Here is a 12993-nt window from a genome sequence, read left to right on the forward strand (position 1 = left end):
GTTTCTATATCAACAGGCAATGAATGTTAAAATACTAAATCAGATGATTTGATTAAGAACTACACAGTAGCCAATATGCACATATGCTGCCCTATTGTACTGCTTTATTGACAAATAAGAGATTCAAAGACAAAATTTTGCCCCCTCCCAATCTCTAGAATTGTTTTTTAAAACAAGTGAGAAGTTTTGTTCTCTACGTCTCCAACACAGTTCTTTTAGCCAAGATATTCTCTATATAAAAATGACAAAAATCAAATGTTCTCTTTTATGTGTGTGTTCCCCTTGTGGTTGTTGTTTCCCAGGGGGTATCCAGCAAATGTTTGTTTTGTCAAGAATGCTGTTAAGAATCCTACTATGCACAGGACATTCCCCACGACAATGAATCACCCCACCCAAGTTCAGCAATCCTGCCCATAATGCTAGATAGAGGGCAAGAATGGTGTCTTATTCAAAAATGTATATTAAGAGTTGGTTGAGATAAGGTAAACATAGTTTGGTGAAATAAACTCAGTCTGACATGTAACTAATTCTTACAGTCCTCCATATGAGCGAAGAATAAGGTAGGCAGGAAGTCAAGACTGCAGAAAAGAGAAGCCTATCAAGTAAACTTGCGTAGTATGCACAAATAAGAGGAAGCACAGGGCTGCAAAGAAGAAAACGGTAAGTTTCACCATTTTCAAAAGCAGTCAACAGATTTCTAGATACAACTACTTTAGGAATGGGGTTGCAGTAACCCATACCATCCTGTTATTCTCTCCAAAATCCTTTGGGATGAGAGCAGTATCCTTAAATGATGAAGGAAGCAGCCATGAAGAAGAGCCACCAGCACACAGCCCCTTAGAGGGAAGCATCATGCACATCGACCACTCATTCTGAGGGGCACTACACAACTGACACAAGTTATCCCTCAGGGAGTGAATTCAAAGTGTTCTGTTTGAATTTGTACAAATGCATATTACTGTTATAATCAGGAAAAAAATAAACAAATATACATTTGTTAGTATTTCTCACAGAAAACATTGAATTCTCTAACTCAACATGTTTTGGGCATCCTGCCTTGCAGTCATTCTGTCCTTTGCTGCTGTTATTACTGAATCTGTGGCCAAGGTATAAAGTTTCAAGCTCTCCCCAGTAAGTCCAGGAGCTGAATAATTTTACTCTCCTCTCACCACTCCTGAAGAGTTACTGTGACCTTTCCATGGCAACTCTCCATTCATTTCCATCTTAGTTCATAAAACTTGGACAACCATGTTCTCAACTTCCCACTCCCACCACCTCTGCCAGCCAACAGTAACCACTAGGTCCACAAAAGGGCCATATACTTTCTAGCAAAGTAAAACTCCTGATAGAGCTACAATGAGAAATGACAGTGTTCACATCTGCTTGACTGAAAACAAAAGACAGATGACTGGATTCTGAGTTGCTGAGAGGACTCCCAAACAGCTCCCCAGCTCCCATTTGTAGGTAAGACTAGTAACAAGCAACAGCCAGTGGGTCACAGTCGTATCTACATTGTCTGCAGTGTTCTACAGTAGAAGGATGTAGAGTTAAAAATGACAAGGACTGAAGACATTCTAGAGAATTAAGTCCATCTATAATAAACACTCCAGTATTTTAAAGTCATAGAGTTTTAGGGAAAGTTCTCATTAAACATAAAATATAAGGGCCTAAACTAATGATCTGACTCATAATTTAACAGAACTACATGTTTACTTCAATGTGAAGGACATTAAAGATCCATCATTTCAATAAGGAACACAAAGAGAACCAGCAACAAGATTTTATAAAACTTTCTATCCAGGTCAGAAGATAATCGGCCAGAGAGTTTGGCAAATGAAATGCCTTATATTTATTCATACATGAGAAAATCCCTTGGTAATAATAATAAAAGCTTTTGTATTGCTCTGAAAGTCTCTTAGTGGTGGAAAGAGGATGGAATTAGGTTAGATAAATTATGTGGAGTCAAGACCAACGAAAGAGAGGCAGGAGAGAGAAAAACTAAACAACTCAAATAGAGTTGGAGAGCCCAGGTCCCTTGCTGGCAAATCTCTCAGATATCCTATAGCTTGAAGCTCATATTAATCCAGTAAATGTATTAATCCTCTGCCTCATTTCAAACAGAATTTAAGGAAGGAAACACGGACTTATATTATAATCAGAAAAGAATATATATGGGTAAGTAAACTTAGGCTAAAGGGAAATAAGGGTGGAATAAGAAAATGAAGCTAGGGGTAAAATCACCTTGGGAACATGTATATTGATAATAGAAAAATCCAGAACTTGAAATAAACTCTAATTTATGAGGTAAAAAAGAAGCTTTGCCACTCACCAATTTTAACCTCTGTAAAGGGATTCTGCCTACATCTATCTGTGTCCTTTCTGGGACATTAGTGAATCGAACTTCTGGGACTGCAACGGCGCACATGACATGGGCCCACCTACAGAAAAGGAGACATGAAACGTCAACAAAAGTCCCCTAAACTTACATACCTTCGTGCCTCAAACTAGTGATGTCAATTCTCGCAGACGGAAAACACGCAGATAAGAAAGAAAGCCAAAGGCCTAAATTCATGATAAAAGGAGGTTTTGAGCCTTAAACCTCCCAGATGATACCTGGATAAACTCAGCACCACACCTGCCTACCCCTGACAAGAAGAAGTAGGTCAAGACCAATGGTTCAATCCTCTTAAATGTACACATATTTTTTCCATATTGAGCTACAAAATACTAAAATATAGGTTTCCTATTTCATTTGCCAAAATATACAGGTGCTTAATATAGTTATGCTAATCATTATGTGACAAAAGTTGAGTTCTATTAATATAGGTATACACTAGGCATAACATATAGCTTTTTTACATAATATAAACGTCATAAAGCTAACAAGTTCACATAGCAAAAAAACTTTTAAAGGGCTTCAAACAGATTATATCTTTAATTAAATTGTTTTTCCCTGTAATCTTAGATAATCAAAGAAACCCAGAGATAGGGATAAATGAAATTTAACTTGTTCCCTCAATTCCAACATCTAAAACCTAACATCTCCTTGTCAACTCCAAAATGCTGCAGAAAACTGCCAGCTTCCCCAGTGACACTATCAAGCCCCTCATAAATATTATGTCCCAAATAAATACAGAGACTCATGAGGTTTGACAAACTCTTGAAAGAATTATCAAATCCAATAATCTGTTTTTCAAATAAAGTATATCTTTTCATTTGTAAACCATAAAACTCCATCTTGGTTTTAAGGACCACAGGGAGGGAGGACAATTTAAGAGTCAAACCTATAAGAGCATATTCTTTCACATCCAAGTGAATACCATAATGCTGTAGTGTTTCCTTTGGTTTTAGCCCAAGGGTAGGATGAGACCTTGTGACCAGCTCTGTCTTTCCAGTAACCCACTTAAAGCATCTCAGAGTCTGCACATGCTGTGTAGCATGCTGGAACTAGTCAACACTTTTTAGTGTAATGCCAATCACATCAGCTGGGAAAGAATAAAGAAATGATAAATGCCTTTACACTTCCTGGTAAAGAATCAGAAACATATGCATATATGCATAATTATGATAACTCATTTGCATGTATACATAATTATGCTCATTCATTTGTTACACCATACCAGGGATCACAACTCCACTGCCCCCAGGACAAGGCAGGTGTAAACAAGTATGTGTATACTGGCAGGTCACCTAAGGGGTCCTGCCCCCTTTAGGCCAGGTTCTCATCTCAACTGGTGATGGCCATGTAGAGATGCACAATTGTTTTTCAAGCAAAGATGAAAAGCTGGATTTTAAATCAAAATATCTCAATCTTTAAACTTTGGATACAATTTATAAAATCATATGTAGATCAAACAAAATAGTCCATTGGGCAAGATATGGCCCATTTTCTCTACTTTCAAACCACCCTATGGTAGAACTCTTTCAAGATTAAAACTGAGTCATGAGACTAAAAATAAAGTTCACTCAAAAGAATATTTGAATGACAGTCACAAAAGCCACATTACCTTCCAATTATATTCACCTACAACTCTCCTTTGAGACACTCCATATTTTTCATCTGACCCTATGAATCTTAAAAATCAATGTTCTCTCCCGTTTTTCCTTAGGACACATACTTCTTTTTTTTTTTTTTTTTTAAGACCCCAGTCACTACTCATCAATATACGTTGTGGAACAAGATTTTTATGTATTTTGTTGTGCCATTTGAGTCTGGTGTCCCCCAGTACTATGTAAAAGTACACATATTTTCTTGTTAATTCACTGGTGTTAAAAGTAACTGGTTGCATTTTAATGTCTGACTTCATGTTTGATGATTGTTTTAATCTGTTTAAATGACTGATTTAATTTATCTAGAAATAACGGATTTCACTGTGTTTAGACATACTCTGTTCTTATTAGATAAACAGGATTCTAATATCATGTTAAACACTAGGATTCTAATGGGGCCTGGATGATATTGGCTGTCCTCATTACTAAAAGGGGTTATTTTCGATGGTGTCAAAGACCTAAAACAGAAGCAAGACTTAGAAGCCCCTCACTCAGCAGAGGTGAGAGGACTGTCAAGAATGGTCTCTGAAGACACATACAGTATCCCAACCACAAATCTGGACACCAAAGCTTTGGGAATGATGTGGATAGTGATGGGAAGTAATGCATTATCAGCCAGAGGTTCAATGCCCTAGGAAGGAGAAACACAATGAAATGCAACACAATCAATGCAGTACTTACTTATTGTTTTTCGTTTGCTTAAGAGCACCCCCTCTCAAATTGCAGAGACAGCATTCCTAGGGAAAAAGAATACCAGACAATTATTAGACCCACACAACAAAAGCCATGATATATCTCAAAATGCCTAGAAATTTTATGATCTTATTTTAAAATTAAAACCACCCAGAATTAGAACATGAAGGCCTTTCTATGTCTGAGCAGTGCAGAAGGAAGGGAACAATAAGAGGTGGGCAGGGGAGGGTACACCCAAATATATTTCTGAATATGCATGTCTCCAGATGGAGCTGTCATTGTCCTGATGTTCTGATGTCACTTAAATTGTCATCTCTGGGAAAAGCCTGTGACAGCAGCCTGGAGAGACAGGTACTGGAGTTCTACACTCTACACATACGAGAAGGTCCAGAAGAAAACAGGGCCAGAAAGCAGAAAGCCTTCTGTTGACCTAGAATTTTTTTAAATTAAATGCCTGAGTAATTTCTTTTTAGTTTTAACTTCAAGATTATGCTCCCAGTTTTCTACACTAATACATCTGAAAAATAGTTATAGGTTATCTTGGGTTTGTTTTCTTCCCCTCATCCAAGCTGTATATATAAAATTTCTTTACCCTAATCTCCCTTAACTAATTTTGACAGTTTCCCTAGCTTTATAAGGAATCTCTCTAACTTATATCTACTATTAATAATGGAGTGTCAAACTTCATAGTGTTTATTTTTCTGAGGAGAGTAATATAAACATGAGGATGGGAAATCCACATGTAAGTATAACTCATTTGTCAAGCCAAAGGAAAATCGCCGATAGTTTGGTTGTCAACAAAGCATCTCTCTGCTCATCAGTTTGAAATTTCCTGGGTGACTATGCAAGGATCCCAGTAGCTAGAGCTGCCCAGCATATATGGATCTAAAATCCATTATAAAGTCAGCTCAGGGGGATAAAAACTCAAGGGAAAATTTTCTCCATCCATAAACCAAAGTCATATTCTAGAGTCCTTTGGGGAGATTGAGAGTAACTGGTTTTGGGGGTGAAGAACATAAAAAAGCAAAATATCTTGATGCAAATACTGAATGAAGATGGTGATGGTGATGGTGATGGCGATGAGGATAATTCATGTTATTAAAAGTTCTCAATATTAAGGTTTTTTTTTTTTTTTAGGAATGTAACACATCTGTAAGAGAAAGAGAAAAAGAAGGAAACCAAAAGCTCAGTCAAAGGCTGTTTACAATCACCTCAGCTCGTTATCAGAATGGAGGCAGCGGAAGAGACAGAATTAGACCGAGTAACGAAAGCAAGAGTGAGAAGCAGCCTAAGGGCCAGGTAGGAGAGTTAAACAGAGCAAAGCAGCATGGAAGATGCCTGAAGCACCTGAGTAGGTTCACCAATGGTGCACAAGAGGAGGGAAAGTTCTCTAACAGAGAATATTTAGAGTCAAGATTTTAAGTGGAATTGAAAAGATTCCCACCCATCACAATATGAAACTTGCTTTTTCTAGGATCACCAGTGGTGCCATGTCACAAAATCTGACTGACAAGTCCATTCTTTGGTTTGCCTGACCTCTTGGCTGCATTCAGCAACCTTTCTGAAGCTTCCTTGCCACTCTCCAAAGACAACAGGATTTCCATAAGCGGCCCAATTCTCTTCTAACTCATGCTTCTCAAGCTTGCTAGGCCATGTGATCATGACTGATTCCAAGCACTCTCTAAGGTCAACAACTCAAACTTTACTTCCTGAAGTCTTTGGCTGACAGCTCTACACGGATGTCTGATGGGCTACGCAAAAACTCCTGCAAAACTGAACCCATCTCATCTTCCCAAACCTGGTTTCCACTGTTCCCCATCAGTGGCACCAACCATACAGTTTAGTTCATGCTAGAAGACATTTACTTCCTCTCATCCTAGCTCTAATCAAGAAAATACTGTCAATCCACCTCCCACATCACCCTCTTCTCTCCACATCACTGCTGTCATCTTTATTGATGCTCTCAGTACCCTTCACCTTGTCTAAGGTACTGCAATAATTTGCTTGCAGTCACTCTGGACCCCACCAGAATTGCTTTAAATATTTCTCATCACTTAATGAGGCCCAAAATGGCACAGCATCATCAAGCCTTGGCATTGTCCAGTTTCACTGCATATCTCTATCTCGGACACCCTACAGCCATCCCATGCCATAAACACTTCAGACCTACTTACTCCATTTTTCATTAATTAAACTGAATGTATCTGTTATAGATTGAATTGTGTCCCAAAAAAATATGTGCTATAAATCCTAATCCCTATACTTGTGGATGTGAGCCCACTCGAGAATAGAGTTTTCTTTATTATGTTAATGAGGCCATCAGTGTAGAATGTGTCTTAAGCCAATAACCTTTGAGATATGAAATGAGCTGATTAGAAGCAGAGGAGTAAACAGAAATGGAGAAAGACAGATGCCACAATATATGAAGATCACCAAAGAACGGAGTAACAGAAGCTAAAAAGAGAAAAGGGCCTTCTTCCAGGACCAGCAGAGAGAGAAACCTTCCCCGAAAGCCAGGGCCTTGAATTCAGACTTCTAGCTTCCTAAACTGTGAGAGGAGTTGACCTGAATGATGTGGATAGGGTAAAGCTTTTAGTATCACCTTTCTTTGTTGATGGGACATACTGAAAATAGGAAGAAACAGCTGCAAACATTCATTAATAATCAGAGTGTGGAATGTACAAAGCATGAATTAGGAAAATTGGAAGTTATCAAAAATGATAGGAATGCATCACTATCCTGGGCATTAGTGAGCTGAAAAGGACTGGTATTGGCCATTGTGAATGATACAATCACATGGCCTACGATGACAGGAATGACAAATTGAAGAGGAATGACACCACATTCCTCATCAAAAAGAATGTTTCAAGATCTATCCTGAAGTACAATGCTGTCAGTGACAGGATAATATCCATACACTTACAAAAACACCAATTAATACTACTATTATTTAAATTTACACACCAACCACTAAAGCCAAAGATGAAGAAATTGAAGATATTTACCAACTTCTATGGTCTGAAATTAACCAAACATGCAATCAAGAGGAATTGATTATTACTGATGATCGGAATGTGAAAGTTGGAAATGAAGAATCAATATTTGGAAAATATGGTCTTGGTAATAGAAATGACACTGGAGGTTGCATGACAGAATTTTGCAAGACCAACAACTTACTTACTGCAAATACCTATTCTCACCAATATAAATGGCAGCTATACACATGGCCCTCACCAGATGGAATACACAGGAATCAGACTGACCACATGTGTGGAAAGAGGCAATGAAGAAGCCCAATATCTTTAGCAAAGCAAGGCAACGAGCTGACTGTTGAAAAAACCATCAATTGCTCATATGGAGCTCAAGCTGAAGCTGAAGAAAATTACTAGTCCATGAGAGCCAAGATATGACCTTGACTATGTCCCACCTGAATTTAGAGACCATCTGAAGAACAGTCTGAACACCAATGACCAAAGACCAGATGAACTGTGGGATGACATGAAGAACAGACCAGAAAGATGTTTACCAGAGTTTTATTGATTATGCAAAGGTGTTCGATTCTGTGGATCATAAAATTATGGATAACATTTCAAAGAATAGGAACTCAAGAACACTTTAATTGTGCTCATGAGAACCTGTACATAGACAAAGAGGTTGTCATTCAAACAGAACAAGGGGATACTGCATGGTTTAAAATCAGGAAAAACGTATGTCAGAGTTGTATCCTTTCCCCAAATTTATTCAATCTGTATGCTAAGCACATAATCTGAGAAACTGGACTGTATGAAGAAGAACACAGACTCATTAACAACCCACAATATGCAAACGATACAACCTTGCTTGCTAAAAGTAAAGATGACTTGAAGCACTTACTGATGAAGATCAAAGAGTACACTCTTCATGATGGATCATAGCTCAACATAAAGAAAAGAAAGATCCTCACAACTGGACCAATAAGTAACATCACATTAAATGGAGAAAAGATTGAAGATGTCAGGGATTTCATTTTACTTGGATCCACAATGGACACCCATGGAAGCAGCAGTCAAGAAATCAGACATCATATTGCACTGGGCAAATGTGCTTCAAAAGACCTCTTTAAAGTGTTGAAGCGCAAAGATGTCCTTTGAAGGCAAAGGTGTGCCTCACTCAAGCTATGGTTTAAAACATAGCCTCATACATATGTGACAGTTAGACAATGAATAAGGAAGACTGAAGAAAAGCTGCTGATGCCTTTGAATTGTGCTGTTGGTGAAGAATTCTGAAAATACCATGGAATGTAAGAACAAACAAATCTGTCCTGGAAGTACAGCTGGAATGTTGCTTGGAAATCAGAAGGCCAGACTTCACCTCACCTACTTTGGTCATGTTGTCAGAAGGGACCCATCTGTGGAGAAGGATATCATGGTTGGTAAAGTAAAGGGTCAGTGTAAAATGGGGATGACCCTCAATAAGATGGATTGGCACAGTGGCTGCAATGATGGGCTCATGCATAGCCAAGGATTGTGAGATTGACACAGATCAGGCAATGCTTCATCTATTGTACACAGGGTTGCTGTAAGTTGGAGACAACTCAACAGCACCTAACAATAACAACAAATCTGTGAGACAATGCATTTTTGTTTGTTAAAGCCACCCACTTGTGGTATATAGCAGCACTAGATAACTAAAACAGCAGCACTGAAGTCTCAATCTAAATGTTACTCAGAAAAGCCTCTGCAGTTCTTTGGCCCAGTTACTTTTCTCTCATACCATCCCACTGTTACCTTCTATTAACTCATTACTCTCGTAACTATTTGTTGAATTCCTTACTGAGCTGTACACTCATTGAATGTGTGACTTGGCCAGGTTAAATCTCTCTTTCTGTACATGATTTCCAACAGAGAGAACACACTCAATACATGTTCATTAAATAAATAAATTATGTCAATACAGGGCAGAGAGAAAATCTTCAAAATTACCTAACAATTAAAAAACTGCCAAAACTCTTTTTACTTAATGAGGACACTCTAAGGAAAGGTTGCTGCAGGCATGGAGTTATTTTTACTATGACTTACTTGAGAAATCTTGTTTCTTAATAAAGAGCAAAAATATTCATGGTGAGGTTATTTATAAGTTATTTTTATGATGCCATGCTTTCTGTTCATTTCAGTCTATTTTCGTTTAATACATAAGTAGTAAAGAAAAAACTCATGTCAGATCATGTCATTTCTCTTTTCAATTTTTATTGATTTGGGTGAAAGTTTACATAGCAAATTCATTTTCCATACAGCAGTATGTATACATTTTGTCTGTCATGTCATTTGTTTGACTCATTTGTCCCTCATATGGAGTGACTTGTCCCTCTAATGGCTCTGGTAGAAACATACAGATCCCAACCTGTTATTCATTCATTTGTAGTTTCGACAAATGCTTATTGTCACTGCCTCGTACAAGGCACTATCAGATAACATCATTTCTTTTTTTTTTTTCTTTGTTTAAATAGCATATTACTCACCAGAGAAAAATATTCATAACTCTGAAAATGAATGAGTTAACCATTACTTACAAAACACCCATGTTTTCTTTGGGTTCTGTATAATGCCTGACACAAATAGAGGTCAGCTCCTACTACTAAACATTCTAACTGTGATAGTATCACTCATCATAAAATCAATGACAGAATTTAAAGAGAAAATAAGAGCATGATAGTGTGTCCTTCAGAACTTTGACCATTAAATTGAATACCATCAATAATCATATTAGAACACAAACCACGTATTAAAGACCTAATACATACCCAGGTACCACGCCAGAAGCTTCATATACTTTACCTCCCCCTTCCTTAACACAGACTTACTAGGCAATTAACATTCTACTTTGCAGAAGAGGAAACTAAAATTCAGGATATTAACCAGTCCAAGATCCTTCAAACCAGGGTCACTGAAATTCATCCATCAATGGCCAGATATGTATTGTTTCAGTCTTTGCTCAACTTTTTGTCATTATAGGACAATGGGTAAGCAAACAAATGTGGCTATATTCCAATAAAAGTATTTTTTACAAAAACAGGCAGCTGGCTGGATTTGGGGCACAGAGCACAATCTGCCAATCCCTGATCCAATCAGCCATAGAAGCAATTGGGATTCACATTCAGGTCAGCTGGGCTCAAATGCCAATGCTCCTTTCCTCTACCATCCTTTGCCTCTATGCACCAGAAAGGATGCAAGACATTTGGTGTCTTGCAAGAAATAAGAAACAGCACCTGCCCTGTGATGCTCACAGTGGAGTCATGCAAACACCTGCATGAAGAGGTTAATGCCAAAGGCCATACCCAAGTCCTCATTTCCCCATTTCCATAAATACCCAAGAATTTAAAATATAATCTCCTTGAAAGAATCCATGTTGAAAGATATTTTTCTATCAAGCAACATATATCATAATTAATTTTCCTGTTATTTCATCAATCTAGCCAATAAAACTTCTAATTTATATGAAATCACAAGATTTATTCCCACTTCATCATTCCAATTAATTATACCATTTCAAGAAAAAAACACATTTTAGTTGATCTGTGCAATCTAAACTCAGGCTTAGAAATGAAACAAATTTAACCAAGAGCAAGAGCAGTGAGACTATAGGGTCAGATCACATCACACATGGCAGTTAAAATACTGTACATCACAGGGTTCAAATTACAGCTCTGCCATTTACTAGCGGGATAGCTTTGGGCTAGTTACTTACTCTCTCTACGTCTCAGATGCCTTTTCTGTAAAAGGGCAAAACATACCTCCCTAAACAAGTTAACAGATAAGAGATATAAAGCATTCGGTAAGTACACAACAAATACAAGAGGAAAAGTGGTTAAATATGTAAAAGTTTAATTGTGTTTCTAGATAATGTATACATGACATTGCCAATGGATGATCTAGGTACACTTGTTTAGCAGGGAACAAAAAAACATGCATCTGTAATTAGGGGGAAAGAAAATGATGATGTGACCCATATGTCCTCCCAAAACCACCAAAATCAAAAACACCAAACTCACAGCCATCAAGTCAGGTCTGACTCATAGCGACCCCTCCTTGGGTTTCCCAGGCAGTATCACTACAGAAGTAGATTGCCCAATCTTCCTTCCAAGGAGTGGCTGGTGGGTTTGAACCGCCAGCCTTCCTTCTGATTAGCAGTCAAATGCCTTAGGCACTATGCTATCAGCTTCCTTGTAATAGGAAAGATCATCTCAGTAATGCATTTTACTTTAAACTATATATGACATTCTCCTTTGTGATGAGCACTTTAAGCAAGACCTGACAGTTTTAGTGCATAAAAAACACTACCTTTATTTAAATCAATTCTCAGCCCATTTTATTATCAAACAACCCTACAGCACAATCTTAAACTTCTAAAATTCATCTTCTACCTTAATCTTCCTTATAATTCTGATAATATTTCTAAGTACAGGTAGCTAACATTCTAATCATTAAATTAATGTATAACTCATTGCTTTTGAGTCGAATCCAACTCAGCAATCAGTTCTACTCAGGACAGAGTAGAATTGCCCCATAAGGTTTCCAATGCTGTAATCTTGGAAGCAGACATATCTTTCTCCCACAGATCAGCTGCTGAGTTCAAACTGCCAACAGTTTAGCAGTTGAGGGCTAACCCATTGTGCCATCAGGCTCTTTAAATTAATGAGTAGTTCTCTAATATAATAAATAAAGAATTTAAAAAAAAGACAAATAAATGAGACTTTATAGATATGGAAACTTTTGTTCATCTAAAGACTTTACCAAAAAAACGAAAAGACAAGTTACTGACTAGGAGAATATCTTCAGAAATCAATAATCTGACAAGAATCTAATAATCAAAATATATGTAAAACTTTGACAACTTAACAACAAAAGGACAACCCATTCATGAAATGGACAAAGGACTTAAACAGACATTTTACCAAGGAGGACATTCAAATGACCACCAAACACATGAAAAGATACTCAGCATCATTAGCCATCAGAGAGATTTAAGTTAAAACACAATGAGATACCAATTTCCCTCCCATTAGGATGGCTAAGATTTTTAAAAAATAATAATAACAAATGTTAGTGAGGATATGGGGAAACTGGACACTTTATCCATTGCTGCTGTGAATGCAAAATGGTATAGCTGTTGTGGAAAATAGTACGGTAGTTCCTGAAATTAAAATCAGAACTACCATAGAACCCAGCAATTCCACTCCTAACGATATATCCAAAAGATTTGAAAGTAAGCTCA

General features: G+C 37.5%; 1 protein-coding gene across 1 annotated transcript in view; it reads right to left on the minus strand.

Moving 5' to 3' along the window:
- KDM4C (lysine demethylase 4C) overlaps positions 1–12993 on the minus strand; it is a gene marked incomplete at its 3' end in the record, with an annotated part of 396913 nt that overhangs the window by 90588 nt on the left and 293332 nt on the right. The window contains exons 15-16 of the mRNA XM_042781719.1: positions 4732–4787; positions 2330–2438 (exon numbers count right to left, since the gene is read on the minus strand). Coding sequence (XP_042637653.1) covers positions 2330–2438; positions 4732–4787 — 165 coding nt within the window. The remainder of the gene's footprint in view (positions 1–2329; positions 2439–4731; positions 4788–12993) is intronic.

This window comes from Orycteropus afer, unplaced genomic scaffold, assembly GCF_000298275.1.
Source record: "Orycteropus afer afer isolate SDZICR_OR568_19922 unplaced genomic scaffold, OryAfe1.0 scaffold00156, whole genome shotgun sequence".
NCBI lineage: Eukaryota > Metazoa > Chordata > Mammalia > Tubulidentata > Orycteropodidae > Orycteropus > Orycteropus afer.